Below are 25,280 nucleotides of genomic sequence, written 5' to 3'. Positions count from 1 at the left end.
AATCATTGTCCTAACTTACATGTAAAAAATAAGAAAACCTTTAAAATAATAAATGATATTAGAAAATTTGAGCATCTCTCCCGGAATTACCCTATGAAATAAAATGTTTTACATTATTTGTATGTCAAATCAGTTTACGTTACTCGTTTCGAAATTCCTGCCTCAGCTACGCTTCGGCAGTAAACATCTCACTCGTTAACGTAAACCTTGATTTACCATACTTATATGTAAATAACTATTACATAATAGTCAGGAAAATGGCACATTACTGGCGAGGAAATATTGAAGTGCGAGGCCCCTTGGGGCCGTGTACTTTAATTTCCGAGTCAACTAATGTCATTTTACTGACGAGTTTTGTATTAAATTTTACCCGAAATCGTATTTTAGTATAATATCGTATAACATTTCAATTTGTATATAAAACTGTTGTCAATCTGTCAGTGATGACAGGAGTCATTATAGACATTTAGCAATGTCAAAAATGCGCCGGTAAAGAGACGGTGCGGCCGGAATGTGATAGCTGCCGCCAGTAAAGTGACAAGCGGCAGGAAACGTAGTTTGCTCTGCCTGTGTCATGGAAACTAAAATTTCCTGACAGAAAGTAGGCATGAAAATGAAGGTTTGAGGACGATTTTGGGTAAACATAAATATTTGGTGTACTGCGCAAAATCGACACCCTTCTCAATGCGAATAAAATAATCAGTAGGTAAAACTGAATTTCTAAGAATAATACTTCATTTCATTTGTATGTGTGTCCAAAGCAAGGTCTAAAGGTTTGTTATAGACTATTTAAAGAAAATCTGAATCAAAGAAGCAAAATATTTGATTTACTGGCAAAGTTGAAAGTTAAAAATTCATACAAAAAAGTGAAACCTGACGCGTACTCCTAAACAGAAACAAGGGTGCGATTCTAATTTGAACAAAACTTGGATACCTTTCAACATGAACATAAATAACTAAATTGCTAGTTCTTGAAAATTAAAAAAAAATGTTATTTGCAATTCTTGACCATATTCCTACGCGTAAAACAAATATTATACAAAAATTACTTTCTTCTATAATATGAAATGTATCTCTGCGTAAGACTTTCAAGGGAAGATGTGGTTTTTTTTCATTCGTATGTAGAACATATCCCCCAGTTTTAGATTATATCCAGCCACTTTGATAAAATTCAGACTATGAAATACCTACTTTTATACAAATTCCGAAAGCCCAAAGAAGAAAATTAAAGAAGAAATTCAAATGTTGTGTAAGGTGTGCGATTACCGTAAATAATCTTCTTGATACGCCCTTTTTCGAAAATGATGAATTATGTATTTTAAAAAAAGTTATTAAAACTGTGAAGCTCTAAATTTAAGAAATCTTTATGTCAATCGAGTTTTGATAAGTACACACAGGAAAATGGGACTTTCTTCCGGTGTTACATAAGACTTTTATACAGATGACGTGTTAAAAATTCATTCCGGAAGTGGTTGTAGTTAGAAACTCCGGGTTTTCACCCGTACGCACAGGGAGGAACTGAGTGTACTAAAAATTTCCGGTGTAGGAAAATGTGGAACTCCAAATTTTAGAAAATCATTTTTTTACATTACAAGCTATGGTAAAATTATTGGTTCGTGGTCCAGTTTATATTAAAGAATTAAACAATACCTATGAAAGGTCGTTGTGACACTAAGACCTACGGAGTTGTGTACGATTGACTGATTGGTATTGATTTATGGGAACTTACGCCAATGACCTAATTATCTGCTATGAAGAAAAACTGATCAAGTATGACGAAATGATCAATTCCGTTTGTCAATGGCGCAAATTATGCTTGTATCTACTAATAGACGGCCATGATTGCTTTCAACTTCAAACAAGAAGAAACAAATGAGTAAAAGCACTAACATATTTTTGACATTTGTGACCTTTACAACAAATACCTGCTGCATTAAATATGAAAAAGGTAAGCACTTTGTATCTATTATTATCAAACAAGCGTTTAGGTACCTACTTAAATTTCAGAGCAGACCTTAGACCATATAGTACATGGACTGCTAATTGTAATAAAATATGGTCAAGGACATCGCCTGGGTATGTGAGTTTCAGGGTAAACGAGTCTGCCCGAAATTGTCCGATACCCACGACTACAGTGCCCTCTATCCGTGACCACCCATTTTGTATTGAAAGCATAGTCCATGTACCTACTATATGGTCTAAGGAGCAGACTCTATCATATTTTGTTTTTAGAAATATCACTGCTGTATTCCCGGGTGTCTGACGTATGACACTTTGGACAACTTTGTACAATTGCCATCCGAAACGGAATGGCGTAACAAATGGTTATCGGTAATACCGAGAAAAGACTGGATAGTGACAAACTCAACTGTCGCATGTTTCAAACACTTTCAAAGTGGAGATTTTCTTGTCAGAATCTCAACGGCGGGGGATAAAGGCAAAGATCAAGTCACCTCCTCAACTCTTTGCATTAAATGGGGCACCGTTCCTAAGATCTTCCCAAAGAAACCTCAGAATCCACCCGTCGGCGAGAAATTATGCCCTTGTCCAGAGGTGTTCGAAGATTTGGAGAAAGAAGAGTTCATCGATTGTGTGGTGGAATTGTGGTATATCAAACTAATGTATCGAAATAGGTTGGGAGACTTGTTATCTGCTTGGAACGCAATTGAAGAAACGGATAGCATCGTGTTTTACTCGTTAGATCTGTCCGAAATTCCACGTATTAAAGCTTCCGTAAAAATAGATAATTTTCTGTGTGTGACCGTGACGCTTGCCGGCAAAAAAATGGACCCAGGTGATTTGACGTGGATTTTACCTGTCGATGGTAAGCTAAGTAGGTGGTCACAGTTGAAGGCGTTGCTACAAGCGTTTATCAAATAAGGTTTAAACAATATTACTTAAATAAATCCTTTTGTATTATGGTTTGGCTTAATTTTTGAAATGATTTCTCTTTTGGAAAGTTCGAGTTTCAACAGTTCCTAAACGATTGCGAAAATTATCATTGATATCAATAATATGAGTAACCAATAGGTGGTTTAGAGGTAAGGACACCAAGAAGACAATTTAATGTAGTTTACTGTAGTAATCTAGTGGCAACATTTTGGGATTGTTTAAAATTATTAGTTTTTCTGAGGGTTAACACAGATACTAAGATCCCAAAATTTCCCAAGTCTCTCCAAAAAAAATTTTTCTGTTTGGATGTTATCTAATTGCCCATGTGTCCAGATGGTCGGTGCAATCAGTTCAATGACTTCAAGGTAGTCGATATCTCCCTGATAAAATCGACACAGGTATTGCGCCTAATTAAATTCATATCTTCGCACGAAGACACCCTGCTAATTTAACACCCTCGAGCTGGTCTGGTATTGTTCAGCAGGTAATACCCGGAGGCAGGAAGAGACTCTAAAAATACTACATAAAAGCGCCGTATCAAAATCCCAAATGCAAATACCTCTAAGTTATGAAAGGGCGTAGATCCCAATTAACACGAATAAAGATGATAACAATTACTAAGTTACGTGAGTTCAATCGTCAGATATCGGATGTCTGAAAAGAAAGATGACGAAGGAGTAGGCAAAATGGCTTCACTTACCACGCGTAAAAAATTTTCATTCACATCCTCAATAACACAGTTAAACGTGAATCCTCAAAGGAAATAACACGCCATTAGCTTTCGACCAACGTGCCCAACGAAAAGTTAAGAAAGAAGGAATCGAAGTTTTAGAAAAATGCCCTGCCTTTTCTGCGCTCAAAAATTGAGTGGTTATTTTTCATCAATAGATAGAGCCATCTATCAAATCGCTTCAACTGTTACGGGGTTTCTTCGTAGTAGTAAACCGTAAACAATAGTAATGATTTCTTGATGGAGAAAATACATCGTTACAGATTACTATAGGTACATACATGCTTTATACATTGTGGCCATTTGTAAACGAAACAGAGCCTATTTTGGGGACCTCAAAACATTTACGAAATAATCTTCGGACCCGTCAATTTTTGATTTAAGGGGGAACCATTTTTTTGCTAGTTTCGCCTCCCTGAGGGCAACGCCATAGCGGGGGTGACAAGCGCCCCCAAAATTTTAAATCGAATGGATGTGGATTATATCCCTTCAGTTTTAAATCAATTTTATTTTATGTGCTTAAAGCTAAAATGAATCAAGTAAATGTTGAAAATGTTGGCCTTCGACTTCCATTCAATAATACAGGTTTTGTTCGAACCTTTCCCGTACATTTTGAAAAACTTCTGGTGTAATTTGACGACATTCATCAATTATTCTTTGTCGCAAGTTGGCTGACTACCATAAATTGTAGTTTTGGCCTCGTAAAAAAAATCTAACGGACTTAAGTCCGGGGAATGAGGATGCCATTCAAAAGCTCCTCTTCTTCGAATCCATTGTCCTGGAAACGTTTGGTCCAAATATTGACGAACCCTTGCAGCATAATGGGGTGGCGCACCATCTTGCTGAAATACTAGATGATTTTCCAAGTACTCGTTATTTTCTAGTATAATACCTACTCGATGAATCGTATTTTCTAATAACTCCAGGTACATCTCTCCTGTTAAATAGCCAGGTAAAAAGAAGGGGCCTACGATATGGTTACCAAAAATGCCAGCCCAAACATTCAATTTTTCAGGATTTTGTGTACATGCACCTAACGAACTATTCTGCGATTTGAATCAGCCCAATAGCGACAATTGTGACGATTCACAGTACCGCTTGTCACCCCCGCTAGAACTTTGCCCTCAAGGGGGCGAAATTAGCAAAAAAATGGTTCCCCCTTGAATAAAAAATTGACGGGTCCGAGGATTTCTTCGTAGATGTTTTGAGGTCCCCAAAATAGGCACTGTTTCGTTTTCAAATGGCCACCCTGTATAGTATACAAGTAGGCACTGGCACCGTGATACACGGGTCGCTTGTAAACACCAAAAATAATCGCGGGCACCCTGTACATGACAATATTTCAGTTTATTAAAAGTAAATTTGATGTATTATTTACGGAATAAGGACAGAGTTGGGTTATTGTACCTGAATTTGTGTCTCAGTGTTGTTTTTTCATTTGAATTTGTTTGTAATTGCATAATTCTTGGCTTACGCCTTTTGTAAATTGTTTATTTAGATTTGTGTGTTTAATTGTAAAACATGAAATTGCGTGTTAAAATGTAAGCACGTCTGGTCGTTTGCAATAAGTTTTTATCGGACGAAATATATTTAACCCACGTGTTCTTATCGCTGTTTAGAAGATGCAGGTGTTTTACGATGTGCGAGTTATTTCGGCGTAAGTGGGACCCGTTCCTTCGAAGCTGCAATTATCTAAGGTGATTGTGATTGATGGTTGTTTTGAAAAATCGTAAAGAATGAAACCGGGCTGCTGTGACTGCGAGTTCCGCGACGGTTAAAGTGCGTGTAAATTTGTTATCGTCAAGTGAAGTAATAAAAGTTTGTGGCAACTTTTTAAAACGGTTTGTCCGTGTTCAGAATCCATTGTTATCAGCTTAGTAAAACCTTTTTAAAAGGTTAAAAGTTAAAAGTTTCTACCGTCCGGGCAGCCACCGACTATTTATCACCTTATTTATCAAGATCAAGTTTAATAAGAAAAGTTTCCTGTATCTGTTAGCGGGTATTTTTATATATTTGGTAAGTGCGTCTGAATATCCCAAACCTTTTAAGACCAGATTATTTGGATTATTAGAAAAAAACTAAGTAATTTAGGATTTTTTTAAAATTTTTAATTATCGACCGCTTGCGTGCGGGGTATTATGTCCAAACAAGCTTTGCAAGCTTTTCTTTCTTGAAGGGATTTTGTTTTAATTATTTCATGTGCTCGGAATAAATGGTTGCAGTTGTCAATCAATTAATTGTGTTTATTCGAATCCTTTGTGCGACCTAGATAGTCTTCATGACCAATTTTTCTAATCGTGCCCAAGCGTAAATCAAAAATTGTGTAATAAGTTTTTCGGAAATTGATTGAGTGCCTTAAATTGAAAAAATTTAAGCCAACATTAGGATTTCTTAATTTTGATTTATTTCGAGCTAATTGGACAGGTGTTTTGTGCGTATGTATGTAATATGTACACCTAGTTGACAAGAAATATTCGCTTCCCAAAGAAAATTCAAGTTCAACAAAACTGGTGCATTTGCCGACAACGTAACTAATCCTTGACATAATGGTTCAGTACTCTTCTCTTCCTAAGAGGGAGTTTTCTTAAGGAGCAAACTTACCAAGGTCAGTTTCCTTAAAGGCAAATATTTTTGAGGAGAAATTTGCTGACAAAATTCAATGGTGACCAATGAAATTTTCTTCTCCTCCTGTGACCTTAAAATACCACAAGAATTGAAATCTTCGACAAATAGCGACAGTACCATTCAGTAGGAAAACGAAATAAAAACAATTTCTAAGGCTCTCCATTTATTTTACAAAATGCTCGGAGAAATCAGCAGTTACCGCGTGACACCCGCACCCTGGTGTAGGTACATTTTTTCAGTTTGGAATCAGGCGGACATGCTTACAAATCCTAAAAAAATCTTCCGTTATTTGGAGTCCAATGGAAAACAATCACCCTGGAAATTTGGTTATGTAGGAAGAAGTTACGAAGGATGTGTACTTATATTTAAAATAAAATAACAAAGATGAGGACGTGTAACAATAATTTACAATCGTAGTAATAAGGGTTCAACAACCAAGCTTATTCCATCACGTAAACCATGAGTGCAAACCTTGGCCTTCTTTCCACAGCGATAAATCTATTGATGGTAACGTTTCGCAAGGAGTAAGGGGGTTACTGAAAAATCAATAATTAGAGAAAATTCAAGTGTTTGCGAAGTAGAAACCTTTCGGAGACCGCTTCAAAGGCCCGTGGTTGCATTAGTTGGACATTATTTCCATTGTCGCACAGCCATCCTGCAAAGCTTGCTTTTCTAATTTCGTTCAATTGCCCTAGAAGAGAAAATGAAAGTCATGGTGCAAGTTGACCAGTTTCAAGGATACCCAAGGAAAATCCTGGCCCGGTTTTGGGCGCCCCATTCTCGTAGAAGAACCTATCACCGACACGCGTTCTGTAAAATTGCTCCGTAAGAATGCAGAGATTAACAGGGCCCACTAGTGTTCCAGGAACAAGTACTTCCACAGCACCTCCGGCATTGAGCTCGACATCGTCCGGATGTTCGTAAAGAGCTGCCAACTTTTCAACGTTCTGGAATGCAAGGCAGCGTAATTAATTCATGTCGGTCTTGCTCGTTGAAGTTTTACCTCTGGTGAAATTACATCAAGAAAATCCTCAAATGTGTGGGCTCTACGTAAGCCACAGAAAACTCTAATATCGTTATAGGATGCTAGACCATGATCTCTCCCTCTTTGTATATCTGTTGCCTTTAAATCGGACCCAAACTGTTGCCTTGGTGTGCGGAATAAAAATTGAGTAACCTAAAAGTTGGGAGTCAACCCTTGTGTAGAAACCAGAAAATGAGTCTACCTCACTGTCGACGAATTGCGTAGATTTCCGTTGGGGCTGAGTCGACAAACTACGAGTCAGTGCGTCAAACGTGTCTCCTTGCTCCAAAACGGCTGGACGATTAAACCAATCGCTTAGTCTTATAGTGCCGCTGACCTCACGATGTTCCGTGACCATACTAAAAGTTGCCTTCGCAAATTAACCTGGTTAAGCGTTACTTACTTAAGAAATCCGACAATCAGGTTATGGAAGAATCTGAAAGCGGATGTGGCGTGTTCATTGATTATGGTAGGATCGACGCTTTCGCTGTAGTCATTCACATAGTCCCCGTGATTCTCGTGAGCTAGGCCATTTTTAAGCGAATTGGTTACTCCTAACAGCAATGGCAGGTATTCGTAATACGTGACATGTTGATGCTGGGCGATGTTAATTTGTCGAGCTTCCTGGAAGATGGTTTCGTCGTCCCAGTGAGGATTTAACTGAGCTAGGGCGTCTGCAAGTCGATTGTGTTCTCTCATTAGCACCGTTTGCAAAAGTGTCAACTGTGGATTTTGATTAACACGTAAATCACCGGCTAAGTAACAAGGCTCATTAGGCGATAAGGCACCCGAGCATACTGCGCTAACGTTATTATTTTGAGGCAACCATGATTGGCCGTTTCTTTCGCTCGCCAATAGCCTACCCCCCTGAAATTGTCTGATCTGCTGATTTACCTGAAGTGTGTTACCGTACACTAAAGATAAGTCTAGGAAATGGCTGACTGTGGTTATCTGAAATGGAAACAGCAATCACTGGTGCTCACCAACCGAAAGTACCTGTTCGGCAGGCTTTTCATTGTCTACGCAGTTTCGATCACGATTCGTAATTGTTCTAACAAAGTTCATACACCTTTTGTTGGCCGCTAAACTTTGTGGGTCACCTTCCGGCAGTAAAATTGCAAAACAAGGGGTCGGTATACTAGCAGTGCTGCTCAGGATCTGTCCATCATCTGTACAGCAACGGGTGGAGTGCGGAGCTGCGAGTTTGAAAATTAGAGCACACGTGGAATCATTCAAGAAAACCAACTTGACTGCGTGCTCCCAGCTATCAAATCCATATCGTGCGTGATAATCTGGCCATACTGCATTAAGGCGAGAGTAAAACGGGGATCGATCTTCTTAATATCGGGGAACAGAGTTAAACTGACCACTCGAGCCAATGGCAGTACCTTCCCACTTTTGGCAACAGGCGGAGCACTTATTCCTAAATGAAGAGATCAAATCTATGTTTTATTACAACCACTTACCATCAGCGTAATTAGGGGGTAACAATCTGGTGAATGTCGTTTGGGCTGCCCCCCAGGTGGGATTAACTGGATTGTTGCACGATCCATCATACGTTCTGTAGTTCGAATCGGTACAAATCGGATTGATGTTGCATTGTGTTTCTGGTTCAAGCAGCTCTTCATTTCCACTGGGATAGTCACTAAATGGAGAGTTTTAAAACAGTTTATTACGTTTGTCGTTCACATACCCTGGGAACGATGGGTGGAAGAACCCCTTTACGTAATTATCATAATAAGGCGAGTCGTCAGGATCACTTCCGTGATAGTACTGTGCATTCGTTCGAGAAATGGTGACCATCAAACATATTACCAGTAACTCTATGTATGGAATCATGTTTTGGTCTGGTATCTGAAAAAGGGGTGAATGCCATTATCGTAATTGAAAATAGAACAATTCATGCGTAGTGGAAATAATAGGCCAATAACGGAAAGTGTTATCAACACGCATTCGGTTAACCATCAGATATTGTTTAAATCAACCTTTGTATTTATTTCGGTTTATACAGGGTGGGAACAATATATCAAATATACTGGCTATACTTTCTTGTTGATCAAAGATTAGCGTAACGCATACGACGAGGTGGTGAGGCTAAAAGTACCACGAATGGTCCGAATAACTGTTTTTGAGGAGGACCCAACATTTGTCGCGAAACAGCAGCTACGGTTTATGGGATCAGCGATTGGGCGAGGAACCAACAGCCAAGCCATAAGACGAACATTTGAAAGTGGCTCTCGTAACAGGAAGATGAAGACCAACCTTGATAACCGTCAGTGAAATAGAAATCTCTGCGGAAAAAATTTAAGATCCTCACCCGGAATCCGACCTTCCGCTTGGCTAAGAGGCTGCAGCGTTTCCAGGGACCAACCGCCAGAGAACGGTTTTAAGCACGGCACAATCCTGTGTGAATGTGTAGAAAAGTGAAGAAAAATAGCACACTATATCGAGATGGCGGTACGGAGCAAACAGATAAAACCAGGAGAGGGAAAAAGAAAAAGGTACCAAAAAAAAGATACGCCTGGTAGAGGGCGCTATTCCTATTAAACAGCGGTACTATCCAGTAAATCCGATTAAACAGAAAATCATTAACGACACCATTGATGAGATGCTTAGGGACAGAGTCATCGAACCATCGAACAGCGGATGGGCTTCACCTGTCTGTCTGATTCCCAAGAAAGACAAAACCTATAGATTTTGTGTGGACTATAGGAAACTTAACTCTTTAACTGAGCGCGACGCTTTTCCTTTGCCCTATATCAATACCATCTTAGACCAATTACGTGACGCTAAATATCTTAGTTCCCTGGACATTAAGTCAGCTTATTGGCAAATAGAGGTTGCTGAGAATTCGCGCCCTTTCACAGCTTTTACTGTGCCTGGTCGTGGTCTTTTCCAATTTCGAAGGATGCCCTTCGGCTTGACTAATGCCCCTGCGACTTTTCAGCGCATTATCGATACCATTTTGGGACCTGAATTGCAACCCAACGTTTTGGTTTATTTGGACGATGTGGTTATTATATCACAAGACTTTGACTCACATTTAAAAATTTTGAACACCGTTTTTGACAAATTAATTGCTGCTGGCTTCACTCTGAATAAAAACAAATGTCACTTCTGCCGTTCAGAACTTAAGTATTTAGGGTATGTTGTGGATTCCTTTGGCTTACACCCAGATCCTGACAAAGTCAAGGCGATTTTAGATATTCCAACACCCACTACGGTGAATGATATACGACGTTTCTTAGGAACTTGCGGTTGGTACCGTAGGTTCATTCCTGATTTTTCAACCGTTCTTGCTCCTTTAACCAGACTTCTTCGGAAAAATGTTAAGTTTGAATGGACGTCTGAATGTGAGGAATCTTTTCTCAAATTAAAAGAACTTTTGGCAACTGCACCTGTGCTCAATTGCCCGGATTTTACCAAACCTTTTGTCCTTCAGACCGATGCTTCTGCTTATGGGCTAGGAGCTGTCTTGACTCAAACTTTTCCGGATGGGGAGCGAGTGGTATGTTATTTATCCCGATCATTATCCCGAGCGGAACAAAATTACAGCACGACTGAACGTGAGTGCTTAGCAGTCATTTGGGCGGTAGAGCAACTTCGACATTACCTCGAGGGAGTTTCTTTTACAGTCATTACTGACCACCATTCTCTTTTGTGGTTGCATTCTTTGAAAGACCCCCAAGGACGTTTAGCACGCTGGGCTCTTCGTTTACAGCCGTATACCTTTACTCTTGTCCATCGTAAAGGCAAGGACAATATTGTTCCCGATCTTTTGTCACGTACTGTACCTGTGATCGAAGCTGTACATTCTTCAGATGTTACGGTGGATCCGAACGATTTCAAAACTTCTAAAGACCCTTGGTACCTTGGTATGTTTGAAAGATTAGAGCGAAGTCCTCATAAATATCCCGATTGGCGAGTGAAAGATTCGTTGTTGTATAAATATATCAAGTCCGCTTTACAATCTCATGATTATGAAAAATGGAAACTTGTTGTTCCTTCTGATTTTAGACAATCTCTTATACAAGAGAACCACAATAATGTTACTTCAGGACACCTTGGTGTTTATAAGACCTTTTGGCGCATTCATCACCGATATTATTGGCCGAGAATGAAGTGCGATATTAAGCGTTATATTTCTCGCTGTACCACCTGTGCACAACATAAACCTGAACAACTTCGACCTGCAGGGCTTATGGGTTCACATCCTCAAATTTATGAACCGTGGCAGATGATCAGCTTAGATTTTATTGGTCCTTTACCTCGATCCACTCAAGGGCGAACTCATTTATTAGTTGTTAGTGACTATATGAGTAAATTTGTACTTCTTTTTCCCATAAGGACGGCGAATGCCAAAACTCTTGTCAAATGTATTGAAGATTCTGTATTTCTTGTGTATGGAGCTCCACAATTCCTTATTTGTGACAATGGCGTGCAGATGCGCAGTAAACTTTTCTTAGATCTGTGTGAAAGCTACCGTGTAAAGGTTCGGTTTACTCCTTTTTATCATCCACAGGCTGATCCTGCGGAGAGGGTGAATCGTGTGGTAAAGCAATTGATAGCCACTTACGTTAAGAACAATCACAAACATTGGGACGTTCATTTAGCTTCGATAGCTTGTGCTCTTCGAACTTCTAAGCACGAAACCATAGGTGTGACTCCCTATCGTGCTAATTTTGGGAAAGAATTTCGTATTCGAGGGGACAGCTTCGACACTGACATGACGGACAATGAGCCGATTGACGTAGAACAACGGTTAGCGCAACAGCAAGGACTGTACGACAAAATTATTGCACGCATTAAAGACAGTCATGACCGCAACAAGCAACATTATGACTTACGACGTAGGCATGTTAACTATGAGATAGGAGATTTGGTTTGGCGTAAAAATAAGACTTTGTCTGATGCCACTAAAGATTATTCAGCGAAGTTAGCTCCCAGATTTTTAGGACCATTTACGGTTAGCCGTAAAATGGGGTATTTGACCTATGAGTTGAAAGATTCTAATGGTAAATCTTCTGGAACGTGGCACGTCCAGGATCTCAAACCTTATATTGAACCCGATGATCATGGTTAGACATTTATTGTCGCCGGATTGCTTGTTTGTTGACGATTTTGAACCACTAATTTTGACGTATTCTTATTCTTGGATTTGACTTTGATATATGTATTTATATGTTATATGTTCCATATTTCTTCTTCTTCTTACTCTTTGGGTGGTTTGGTTGGGCACAGGGGATGGACTCTCGGATCGTAGCAACAACACCTGCTAGGGGATTCGTCCCGATCCATTATCCTCCTTCTTTCTTTTTCTATCTGCACCTCAAACACTTTTCTTCTTCTAATTTCCTCAGGGGAAATTTGGGAGAGGTTGCCCTTTTCTTTTCGCTTTCCTATATTCTATCTTTTTCTACTCTTCTTTCTTCCATTTCCGTTCCATAGAATGAATGAATGTTTGAATGGATGGGTAGTTGACACACAAGAGGAAGGGGGTGGGTGCGCCTTCCCTGTGCGAGCCTCGGTGACCATGGGACCCCTGGAATCGGCATGAATGAGTTTTTTTTTCTCCGCAAATGTGATTTCTTCTTTCTCTCTTACTATCTTCTATCCATAGCACCTTCTTCATTTCATTGCGCTAGTGCATGGTGGAGTTGGGTTGGAAAGGTACCTTCTTTTTGGGGGTTTCCTTCTACACTTTTTCGGCAAGGGGGTCAAAATTTGGGCTTTTGTGTCGTTTTTAGTCAGGGAGGGGGGTTTCTTTATTTTGGGGATTTTGGTGCTGCATCACTTGAAACTGTAGGGTTTCTTTCTTCTGGGTGGGCACTGGATTTGGTTTTCTTGGGGGTGACTAGTAGTTGGATTGGGTTGTGGGAAAGGGGTTGCTATTGTCATGATACCCGACGGCGCGAGATTCCATCTTTACGCGAGGGCATGTCAATACCCGATTTTGCATACCTTTTCCGCTGCTGGAGAACCTGGGAAAATTCTTTGAAGGTGAAATTCTTTGGGGGGGAGTTTTTTTTACACTGGGGTGGGTTTTCGGGTTTTCAATTTGTTTGCTTCCTTTTCGAGTGTGTGTGCTGGGTTTTTCGATCGTCGGAAAACTTGTAGTTTCCCTCCTGTCGAAGGAGAGGGGGGGTGTAACAGTTTAGTTTATTCATATTCAAATTTCAAAATTACCGTTTGCTAGGTTAGGCAGGATATAGGTGAGATGGCGTCACTTGTACGCGTGTTTCTTTCCTCGCGCAGAATCGCGTTAATTTTTCACTTCATTTCTTGTTGTAGAGCGTGGCATTGTGAATTCTTCTTAAACCAGTGGGTAATATTTGCCATCATTCACGTAAAATCTCTGGCAATTTTACCGTTTTCATTGGCGTTGTCGAGTAGTGTAACTCAGAAGCCGTTTTCTCCATTGCGAGGCTATATCTGGTGGAAGTTCATCGCCCTACCTACATGTAAGTGAAATGGCGTTGACTTTCTTTTACGTTATGTTATCTAAAATTCTTTCAGATTCACAACCTCTTGGATAATTTCCATATTTCATTGATTTAAGTATTTTTCATTACCCTCCTGACGATTTCAGGTATGTTATTAAAAATCTCGTTAAGGGAGTGTTACATCTTCATTACTTTTAGGGGGTCCATGTAGTAGATGAATTCTTGTACCGGTCAATCCATGTAGTAGGTCAATCCTTGTACAGACGAATCCTTGTATGTAAATGAATTTGCATCTTGCGAATATTCCGGAGTACGAACACCTGTTGATTGCCGGCAGCTATCCGGCGTACCACCGAGTAGATAAGCGCTAACACCTAAACGATACCGGGAGCGACCAGCTGATTGTGGAATTTTCGGAAGATACGATCTTTTACACAACCTTTTTTTTTTAAATTGCTTCAATACCGTTAATCTAGTGTAACCTTCCGACGATTTATGATTGGAGCTTTGTATTTTGTTCGCATCTAGTGTTTGAGGTCGTGGCTCTCTTCAAGAGCAACGCACCTGTATTTAACGTATGGGTAAACGAGCCGGCTACGAGTAAGCTATTTTTTTTGGCCCTTCCGGCTCATATAATCGTTCCGAGCGTTGTAGCTTGGGGTTTGTTTTTTGTGTTACAGAACTGGAACTTCGAAGGAGACCTCTTTTTCGGAGAAGACAGCGTATGTGTTATTCAAGGTAAGATTTTTAATTTACTTGTACCCAGTGTTGCCTATATGAGTTGTTATTCGGGTTAACTTAATTCAACCTTTGAATCCATTGAAGTCTTAACTACATTTTTGCTCGATCATTGTTGTAGGGGTCTGGTAACGTAATTATTAGGGAAGTGTTCATGAATTTATTTGGGGATTATTTTTGTTATTTAAAGTATTTGTTATTGTCGTATTGAAGATACATTTTATTTGCCGATCCTGCACCGTTTTTGCCAGGATTAATAAATCAGAATTGCTCGTAGTGAATTTATTATTTGGCTCTCTTGTGTTTTCCCAATTTCTATACAGGAGAGGTCAGAATTTGTGCAAAATTGGGTGGCGCTCAACTAATCATTTCTAGTGACTACCAAAGATCAAAAACTTATGTTATATGCCCAAACGAACAAACCGCTGTGGAAGATTCTCATCTCGAGCCCTTCTTTTAATTAAGAATCTGAGCTAGCTGGCCGTTTATGCGGCGGGGTTTGAGTTTTACAGCGCCGAACTAACCTCACGTTATAAAGTGGCGCCCAACGTGGGACCCTCCTCCTACACCAACTAGGATTAATGAGTTTGATGGAAAAGGTCTAACGCTACCCTCGCTGTCAAAAGAATGCGGAAGAAACATTGGAAAGTTTTGAAAGGCATGCAAACCTTAAAAGGAGTGAGGAAGTAGACGTGAATATAATGTTAGGGGAGGTAGGGAGATTCAAAAGAAGCGTAAAGAAAGATTTTAAAAAAGCCAAAGACATCTCGAAAAACGGCCGAAAAGGGCGTGACACGAAGAAACCGTGAAGGAAATGTCATGGGAAAATAAGCAAGTATGAGGGAGGTTTGAAGCAAATATGACGGGATAGGGAGATAAAGGGGAGGTAAAATAATAATGGTGATATATGCGCAAGGTAGGGGAACGTAAAGTGTAAACCAGGCAGTAGTGGGACGTTTGAAGAAAGTTTGAAGGGGGTAGAGGATGGTGCATAGGAGACGCGAGTAGAGGCGTTCAGAAACCGTACAAGAGCGTAATAGAATGTGAAACAGTAGCCAACAGAGAGGCGAAGAAAAGTGCTAAGGAGTGACGGGGAGATGTAAAGGAAACGTAATGAAAATTTAAAGGAATGCGAGAGAAGCGTAAAAGGAAAAGTGGGAATTAGGAATACGTAAGAGGGGTGTGAAGCAGTAAGGGATTAAGGGTGGAGATAAAGCTTGAAAAAGGCACGAAGGACTTAAACAAAATATGAGGCTGTAACGGTAGCTCCAACTTTAGATTTAAATTTTTTTGAGAATTTCGTTGCAATGTTAGAAATTTTGAGATTCGTAAAGGTCGAACCAGGGTTACAGCCCTTTGAATTTTCTATCGAAATTGGTTTTTAGTTCATAACTTTTGATTGAGAAGTCTAATCGAAAAAGTACGAATCGTTTTGGATTCTACGCACCAAAATTAATCAGAAAAAGTGTTTTCCCGAGAAATTTTGGTGTAGTCGATTTTTGGTAAAAAAGGAAGGTTATACACTGCCTTTTTTTGAGGCCCCAAAAGAAATTGTCTCAGATCGACCGGAAAAAAACATTTTCTTATAGAATATGGCCCGTAGATCCCATAATTTTGAACAGTTCCAAAATTGGGCTACTAGATCAAAAGTTACAGCCCTTTGAATTTTCTTTCGAAATGGTTTTTAGTCCATAACTTTTAATTGAAAAGTCTAATCGAAAAAGTACGATTCGATTTGGATTCTACGCACCAAAATTAATAAGAAAAAGTGTTTTCCTTAGAAATTTTAGTGTAGTCGATTTTTGGTAGAAAAGGAAGGTTATACACTGCCTTTTTTTGGGGCCCCAAAAGAAATTGTCTCAGATCGACCGGAAAAAACATTTTCTTATAGAATATGGCCTGTAGATTCTATAATTTCAAACAGTTCCAAGATTGGGCTACTAGAGCAAAAGTTACAGCCCTTTGAATTTTCTTTCGAAATTGGTTTTTAGTCCATAACTTTTGATTGAGAAGTCTAATCGAAAAAGTACGAATCGTTTTGGATTCTACGCACCAAAGTTAATAAGAAAAAATGTTTTCCCGAGAAATTTTGGTGTAGTCGATTGTTGGTAAAAAGAGAAGGTTATACACTGCCTTTTTTTGAGGCCCCAAAAAAAATTGTCTCAGATCGACAGGAAAAAAACATTTTCTTATAGAATATGGCCTGTAGATTCCATAATTTCAAACAGTTCCAAGATTGCGCTACTAGATCAAAAGTTACAGCCAGGGGTCGAACAATAAAGTTTTGTATATTATAGAAATTCTGTAAAGCTTTCAAATTTAAAAGGCCCAATAAAAGATTTGATTGGTGAAATTGTATTCGTAAACCGTCGCGGAAATGAAGCCCGTCTAGTCTGCTTCGTTTGATTTCTGTAGAGCATTGTCTCATTAATTGGTTTCGGAATCCTCGGCGACTAGATCTCGGGGAATTTAGATCATGTTCAGTTATTTTAATCTTAATTAGAGCTATTCGGTTACGGCACGTTGTTACTTCAGCAGCATGCAAACTGCAAATCTATCATATTAGATGAAAAGTTGATTTTGATTTGTTACCCTAGCTCGTGTTTAATTCGTAGGGTGGGAATTAAGTTACGAATTAACAATTAAAGATGGCCGCTCGAGTTAACAATTTGCCATTTTATAGGTGGTCATTAACTAAGATTAAGTGGGAATCATCCTGGGGATATTATGACATTCATTCGGGTTTTGTCTGCAAGCGTAGGTCGAAAATTAAAATTGTTAATAAATTCGCATCTTGATCACACATCTGATTTTGGCAATATGCGATCTGCTTGTCTTTACTAGAAGCATCTGTGGTTAAAATTGACCTTTCTGTTGCCCGGATATTTCGTACCCGAGTAATTCGCACCAAGGATATTACGTACCCTGGACTATTTTGTCGCGGAACATTTCGGTCTCGGATAATTCACCTCCGGGCAACTACAATACCAACACATTTCCATAATAAAACACGGATTAGTATTAGTTCTATTAAAGAGCACTGTTGAAAGACACTTACGTACCTTTGTAACGGTACCTCTAAATTTAGATCTAGTTTTTCCTTAATTTTTGTTGTAAAATTACCTTTTATTTGATTTGTAAGCCGGGAATTAAGCGAAGGAATTAACGATTAAAGATGGCCGTCTACGTTAATATGAAGCCATTTTGTAGGCGTAGGAAATAGAGAGGATTAGTTTTGGGCGAAAATGTTGGGGAATCATGGTTTAGCACGCAGCGAGGGCAGTGCGTGATCCTTAGAAAATATTAAAATTAATCAATTCGCGTTTGGTCATCAATGTGACCATTTAATTGATAATTTAAAATTTTCATTATTTTGCGTCTGAACTACGGAAAGTATATGCCAAAAACTAACAACAAATTATCCCTGTATACTATACAGGGTGGTTCAAATTCGTAGGTCACCACTGGAATCTCCGTAACTGTAAGTAATACAGTGTAGGCTAAATGGGTACCCCCATTGCTAGAAACATACCAATCGAAATTTGTCCCAATCGGATAATTTGTTGTTAGTTTTTGGCGTCTAAGATTTCCTCATGGCACCATTCTCAAACTGGTCAGGCAAAAACAATTCCAATTCAACACTATAAAAAAGATAGGCAAAAGCTTCACTTGTAACACTGTCACCATAAAATAATACATAATTGAATATCTCTGTACAAATTTTGATTCCACCTTGCACGGATGATGGAAATTTGATGTGATGCCATTAATTAATGAGTGTGAGATTCCTTTGTATACAATATCTCAAAATCTCATGGTTTCGTACTTGAAAAATTTAAATCGTTACGCCAAAATTTCGTATATGTATGCGCTAATTAACGCATTTTATAAACGAAAGAGTTACGTGTAAGCGTAAGCTTTCATGAATCGCGATTAATTACATCGAGTACATCGGAAGTTCTAAATTAGCATAGTTTCTTTCATTACCATTTGCATAATTTACACTTGTATGATTAAACAAGCGTTCAATAGTAATTTATTGTAATTAAATAAACCTATTTATGATTTATGTACATAGACTTTCAATGGCAATTACATTTTAGTATCTGATCAATATTCTAGTTCCTTTCGCTGTTTTTGTTTTTGATGTTTAAACACCACATCTACTCTATTCTTTAAGATGTACATACAAGATGCAGATCGTGCCAAATAAACCTCGACACACCTCACGCCGTAACAAAAAGTAAGGTATGACTTCATGCAAGTACTTCATTACCCATTGTCGTTTTTGTGCTACATTTCATTTACATTGTCCCTACTCCATTGGCACTCACATTTCACGTTTTGGTAACCGCACGAGCTTCAGTATTTTAATTGATGTGAAATATATCATGCTCAAGTACCTGTGAACAATTCCGTTATAAAAATCAATCGAGATATTCAAATAGATATCCAATTATGGTTTTGCAATAAGCCTCGCCTATATACCTGTCAAATTATATATTGTTTTTTTTGCCGAAATTTCCTCCACAATCTGTTCTTGACTAAATCTGCGGTTGGTTTTTCAATAAGGCATTAAACTTGTGTCATCGACCGCTACCAAAAGAAATCCGCCTGCCTCCTGCTGGCAATGCAAACATTGATAAGGGTGCCTATATACCTGACAATTAATTATGAACTTTCTCCAATTACCTAAATTTTACTGCTTACTTTGCCATATTAACTAAATTAATATCTAAATAGCAATTCTAATACCTCCCAAATGTTGTCTTCATTATGCTGTGTTTCTGTGAAGCTAACTGAACGAAGTGTAGGTACCTACGTGTGGAAATGTGGGGAACAAGCACTTGCTCACTGCAGTTTTTCGTTGAGTTACTCAAAAACTTTGCAAAACAAGGTGCAATTTGGAACGAAAAGGATCAAACAATCAGCACATTACATCATCATCATATTATGGACGCCAGCATAGATATGTGTCGTCTGGACGTTCCAGCCGCCCTTTGAGAGTATCTTCATCCGACACTCCGTTCTGCAGATATTTGCACTGAAAGTTTTTAAGTCGCCAGTATATGTGTCTCGTCCCGACGTTCCATTTTGCCTTTGTGAGTACTCTCCTCCGACAATTCGTTTTCAAGATATTCGCTTCGACTGCACCAATAGATATGTCTCGTCCATACGATTCATTTTGTCTTTGTGAATTCTCTCTTCCTCCAAACCATTTTTCAGGTATTCGCTCTTAAACCAATGGATATGGATATGTTTCTTCTTACAGACTTATTACTTTGTAGCACAGAATCGAGTCGTTTCTATCGTTACGAACGGCTTTTCCTGCTTTCAAAGCTACACTCGTATATAAGCAAAGGTAGCCTAGAAGACAATACAACCGGATGTTACGCGTTCTCAATTATTGTGCTGGTAAAACACCTGGGTGCCTGAAACCGTGTTAGGTTTCTTCGAACACTTATTTATGTGAATGCCTGCTAACGGTATCACCCTTACACCGTAGGCGTAGGCGCGATACCGCCAACAACGATATCACAGGCCCTCCATCTTTTGGGCCAGATTTTGTTGACTTTGTATGCCATCTTATGTTTCCCCGTCACCAATCCTGACCCAGGAGTTGGTGAGTGAGAGGCCGGATGTGGCGGAGTATACCCACTTCTTTTTCGTTTACTGAGCCCTTAATTTTCAATCTACTTACAAGCTCAAATGGCAGTACTCGGCGCCGATTGGCCACGGAAAAGCGAACTGGCATTAGGGCCGAAATGTCCTGTATTTTACAAAACCAAAATTTGAAGGCTCATTTTTTTTACTACACTAACAGTTGCAATAAACATTTCAAAACCCACCTAAACCAGTATAACATTCTTTGAAACACTTCAATGCATATTCAAGAAGTGATCAAATTAAAATATATGAGTTGATCCTTTCAGCTAAGTTAATATAATTTACTAGCAGCTTGCGTAATTAGTAAAGTTAATTCCATTTCCAATTACAAATAATTAACAGCCGAACGCATAGTTTCGCGCGGTTTAGTTTTCGTTAATAATAAAGCACATACACAAATCGATAACTCTTAACTTTAATTTATTATTAGTCCGTCCCTGACCAACTCCCCATCTGTTGCATTTATTCATATCAGACTACACACAGATTTATATAGCATTATAACTACTTGCAAATTAATATACCGTGTGTGCCAAGGTTGAACGCAAGGATCCACGAACCCTTTGATATGTATTTGAAGTTAGCGTTGAATTGAATGAATTGAATTGAATTCGGTTAACCAATAGCATTGAATAAGTAATACTTATTCAATGCCAATAGTAAAGGAAAGGTATTACCTCAAGTACAGTGCAAATTAAAGTTCACTAACAGTGCTAACAATATTGCACTACTGTAACCTTACAATTGAGTGTTCTTGACTGGCACATTTTTAATATCGTTACAATCACTCTAAATTGCATATTTCTACTCAGCATCTCCTTGACTGGTTCCCGAGTCCCGAGCGCTTTCTTTACAAGTTAAATATCCATTTCGGTTTCTATTTATTACTTCCTGGAAACTATACCAAACGTGAATAAACCCAAGCATTTCTGTTAACACAATCAGTCAGGTATTTTGTGTATATGACAAGTTATGGAAATTAATAGCTTCGACACTGTGTCAAACAGATATCGTTGGTTTATGAGGTGACCCATATTTAGTAAAAATCTTACAACGCTCGTTTAGGAATATTAATTTAGATAAATCGCTGCATTATGTTACAATTTACATTGCGTTTTTACACCGATTTTAATTTGTTAAGGACAGATTACTTCAGTACCTCCATTTTCGAGATATTCACATTGCCTGCGTAGATATGTCTCGTCTGGATGTTCCAACCGCCCTTTGAAAGTACCCTCCTCCAACACTCCGTTCCGCAGATATTTGCATTGTAAGTTTTGACCATTGTAAGTTTTGACGTCACCAGTAAATGTGTCTCGTCCCGACGTTCCATTTTGCTTTTGTGAGTACTCTTCTCCGACATACCGTTTTCGAGACATTCGCTCTTAAAGTTATGACCTCACCAATGTACCAATATATTTCGTCTAGAAGTTCCAATCGCCCTCCTCGAACACTCTTGAGATATGAGGAAATATAACCGATCATGGTAAGGGGCCGAAGAGAAGGACTGTGGTTGGTAAGTTTCATTGAGACCTGTCATTAGTTAGCACCCCCATTTTAAAATACACATGATTATCTCACTACACTCCCTCTCCCCCCTTATAAAATTTCGTAATTTTTTGAACCTCCTCTCCCCCTCTTCGAGCGTCACGTGATTGCTCAAACACCTGTTAGATTATGATTTCTCGGAAATGAAACATCGGGTAAGAAATGGTTTTATAAAGCTCTATTACTTTTTTTTTTAGTATATCTTTTTTAAAAAATACAAAAATTGGAAAAATGCAAAAAATTGAATTTTTTGGAAAATTTCGAAAATCGATAAACAATCATGAATATTTGCGATTAGCATGTAAACATACTCTAAATAGTGCAACTTTTTCCTTATTTAAACCACTCTATCTTTTACGATTTTCAAGATCACATGGTGTATTTTGAGAACTGTAATTTTTGTTGTACTTATACATTTTGTTTTTTGACTTTGTCCACATGCCACCCTTTAAATGCACATAGACATATAGTCCTTACTCGTTTTGAAAATTATATATTATTTTGCATAACAATTCGTTTATTGTGAGGTCTGTAATTTTTTGGGACTTGAAATATTTTCTTTTCATTATCTAATTTTGTCGACAACCAGCTTTTAACGGATCCCTTATCCAAAAATTACATTAAGTAAAAAAAAACTTATACATAATAGGTAATTCATCTATTGCGAGGGTGGTAATCTTTGTGGTACAGTAAATATCTTTGTTTCCTTGTTCAATTTTATTTACGGCGTCTAATCATAATTTGTATGTAGCATATTCAGTTGGATAGATTTATACAGGGTGTAGCACCTAAGATCCCTCGGATCATAATTCCTTTACCATAAAAGATACCGAAAAAGTCTTAAAGCAAAATTGTACACAATTACCGCCGCCATCCTTCTAAAATATTTCACCAGGGGCGTGCTGTATTCCAGTGGGGTATCACATTATATTACTGAATTGAAGGGTACTTGAAAAGTACTTATTTTTTTATGTAACATGATATACCTCTAACTTTAACGATTTCGCTGTTAGAACCTTTTTCCATCAAATTTTGACAGTTCTTTGAAATTTTTTTTGAGAGAAACTAAATCGCACAGGCGGCTAATTTTTGGATTGATGCACATGTTAAGACCTCTTCCAGAATAACATAATTTTTTTAGGTACCTACCTACTTTATCAATATAAATAAACCTTTTGATTGACTTTCGCTAAATGTCATATTTTTTAAAAATTTCAAATGGCACCCCCATAAACAAATTATACCTATGGGTAGCCAATACTCCGATGTTCCACCGATATAAAGAAAACCACACATTCCATAAGAAAATTTCGCAGAAAATCCAAGTTGAAACCCCAATTTGTAAAAAAAACGTTCTTTTCCGAACCCAAAAGTGTGTCATGGTAAAACAAAAGATGGTCAATTCTCACAAAAGCTGGCTGTCAAGAAAATCAGATAAGGAAACGAAAATATTTCAAGTAACAAAAAATTGTGAACATCTTTTGTTTCATCATGGCACACTTGGGTTAAGAAAAGAAGGCTTTTTTTCACAAATTGGCGTTTCGACTTGGTTTTTCTCCGAAATTTTCTTATGGAATGTGTGGTTTTGTTTGTATCAGTGGAAAAGTTGTACTGCTGGCTACCCAGAGGTATAATTTGTTTAGGAGGGTGCCATTTGAATTTAGCGAAGGTCAATCAAAAATTTTATTTTTTCGATAAAGTGCCTTAAAAAAAATTATGTCATTGTGGAAGAGATCTCAACCTGTGCCTCAGTCCAAAAATTAGTCGCCTGCCTCTCAAAAAAATTTTGAAGAACTCAAATTTTCACGAAAAAAGGTTTACAGCGAAATCATTAAAGTTAGGGCTATTAACATAAAAAAAATAAGTGCTTTTTAAGTACTCTCCAAATCAGTAATATAATATGGGATGTTCCATTTAAAAAAATGCAAGTTTGATATGCCACTGGAAATACTGGAATACAGCACGCTCCTGGTGATATTTTAGAAACACGCCGGCGGTAATTGTGTACAACATCCTGTTCACCCGCAATTCGCATTTGGTAGATTTCGCCAATAACCCTTCACAAAATAGTACTCAATTTTTGAGGCACTTCTCATAGCTCTAGCTTCTATTGGCGAACGAGATAGAGAGACCGCGATTCGAGCTTTGCTTTAAGAAACTTTAAACCGCGTGACAAAACTCGCAGCGGAAGAATCCTTTTGGGCGCCCGAAGATGACCACCCTTTGCAAAAGGTGGTTAATTTTGTCCAAAGGAAAAAAAAACAAAACTCCGCCACGCAGGAGTTGTCTGCGTTTACTAGATCTTTCCGACGACACCAATTTAAAAACAATCGGACCAAAACGGTCGAAGAAGATAGGAAAAAACGGAAAAATCTCCAGGTTAGTACACCACGGTTGAGGATGGCTCTCAGATGTCGCCGACCCCACATAATGTAGCCCCGTCCCTAAAGTTGTTAATTACACGACCCCGGTAGGTACATGTATACTCCTCGTCTTTCTACAAGCGTTCTTCTACTGGCCCGCATTTGCCGGCAGCCAGCCAGCCAACCAGCCGGCCAAAGTGAGACTAAAAGCTACCTTTTTACAAATAAATTTGCAAAAATCTGCAAGAAAGGAGTTGCAACACATAGTTCGCTCTTACAAAAAATTATACCTAAACTATATCTAAAAGCTCTCATGCAGTGCTTAATTAAAAGTAGATAATTGAAACTGATGTACAAAAAAAAATCTTAATTATATATACCCAACGTCTTGTTCGCCTTAAAAGGTTAAGGATTTAATTATAGTACATAAGTAATAATATTGCTATACTTTATCTGCTTAATTAATTCAAGGTGTTGCACTAATTTGGAGCACATGAGCCTTATTTATTGAATGGGCAGAATCATTTTTGTCTTGCATTTTAGATTGATGGTCATTGGTCAATGTTCTAGGAGAATCTTATTGTTGTTGTTATTGTTATTATTTTGGCAAATCGGTAATTAACAGTGTTATTCCCATATTAAGAAACACATTATTTTTTTATAAACTAGTACATGGCATAATCGACATAATGTGAGAAAAAATTGCAAAACTAAACCGATAATGCATTTAACCTAAAAGCCAATAATTACTTATGGGCATAATTAGTTTTCTAATTTGCTTTAAAGAAGTTCGTTTTGGGACTCACCTCAAACTTGGGCACGATTTATGAACGAAGTTAATCCAGGGGCGAGAACGCCTGAAAATTTCACACACACTACTGACATTCGTTCATTACAGACGCCCCTTCTTATAGACATTTATCCGCTAAGGTAGAAAGTATTTAATGCGCAATTAGGTATGTACTATGCAGGAGCAGGGAATAAGAAATATGAGGCACATTTGATTTGATTACTCTGACCAATACATTTTAAACAAATTAGATTGCGCAATGTTTGTTCTTGCAAATTCCGACTTATTTGCAGACTTGCATCATAGCTTTTACGTTAGCAATGTACCTACTTCTGTACTATGTGTTTATATGCAAAGAAGAAATTGGTACACACAATGCCGTTCTGAAATTTGCATAAATGTGAAAATTTCTCAAAATTAATCTCACGCAGTGCGATGGGAACGAAATTACTCAATTTAA

General features: G+C 38.3%; 2 protein-coding genes across 2 annotated transcripts; one reads left to right on the top strand and one right to left on the bottom strand.

Annotated features, from left to right (window-relative positions):
• Positions 1–1,889: 1,889 nt before the first annotated feature.
• On the top strand, positions 1,890–2,880 carry LOC116163926. The gene is made up of 2 exons (XM_031478054.1): positions 1,890–1,948; positions 2,233–2,880. Exons 1-2 carry the CDS (start codon positions 1,940–1,942, stop codon positions 2,878–2,880), a joined length of 657 nt encoding a protein of 218 aa, XP_031333914.1. The 5' UTR covers positions 1,890–1,939.
• Positions 2,881–6,513: 3,633 nt separating this feature from the next.
• Positions 6,514–24,928, bottom strand: LOC116164456 (peroxidase). The gene is made up of 11 exons (XM_031478645.1): positions 24,837–24,928; positions 8,965–9,125; positions 8,738–8,916; positions 8,518–8,694; positions 8,268–8,467; positions 7,675–8,222; positions 7,474–7,630; positions 7,251–7,424; positions 6,990–7,194; positions 6,833–6,938; positions 6,514–6,783 (listed from the first exon to the last, which is right to left on the bottom strand). Exons 2-11 carry the CDS (start codon positions 9,108–9,110, stop codon positions 6,696–6,698), a joined length of 1,980 nt encoding a protein of 659 aa, XP_031334505.1. The 5' UTR covers positions 9,111–9,125; positions 24,837–24,928; the 3' UTR covers positions 6,514–6,695.
• Positions 24,929–25,280: the final 352 nt, after the last annotated feature.

Source organism: Photinus pyralis, unplaced genomic scaffold, assembly GCF_008802855.1.
Source record: "Photinus pyralis isolate 1611_PpyrPB1 unplaced genomic scaffold, Ppyr1.3 Ppyr1.4_LG2, whole genome shotgun sequence".
Classification (NCBI taxonomy): Eukaryota; Metazoa; Arthropoda; class Insecta; order Coleoptera; family Lampyridae; genus Photinus; species Photinus pyralis.
The sequence above is the reverse complement of the archived record's forward strand: the minus strand, read 5'-3'. Positions and strand labels throughout refer to the sequence as shown.

Coding starts and splice junctions, on each gene's coding strand:
- LOC116164456 (XM_031478645.1), bottom strand. CDS start 9,110: ATGATTCCATACATAGAGTTACTGGTAATATGTTTGATGGTCACCATT. Junction 8,917..8,964: donor TTCCACCCATCGTTCCCAGG/GTATGTGAACGA, acceptor CTCTCCATTTAG/TGACTATCCCAGTGGAAATG. Junction 8,695..8,737: donor ACCCCCTAATTACGCTGATG/GTAAGTGGTTGT, acceptor CTCTTCATTTAG/GAATAAGTGCTCCGCCTGTT.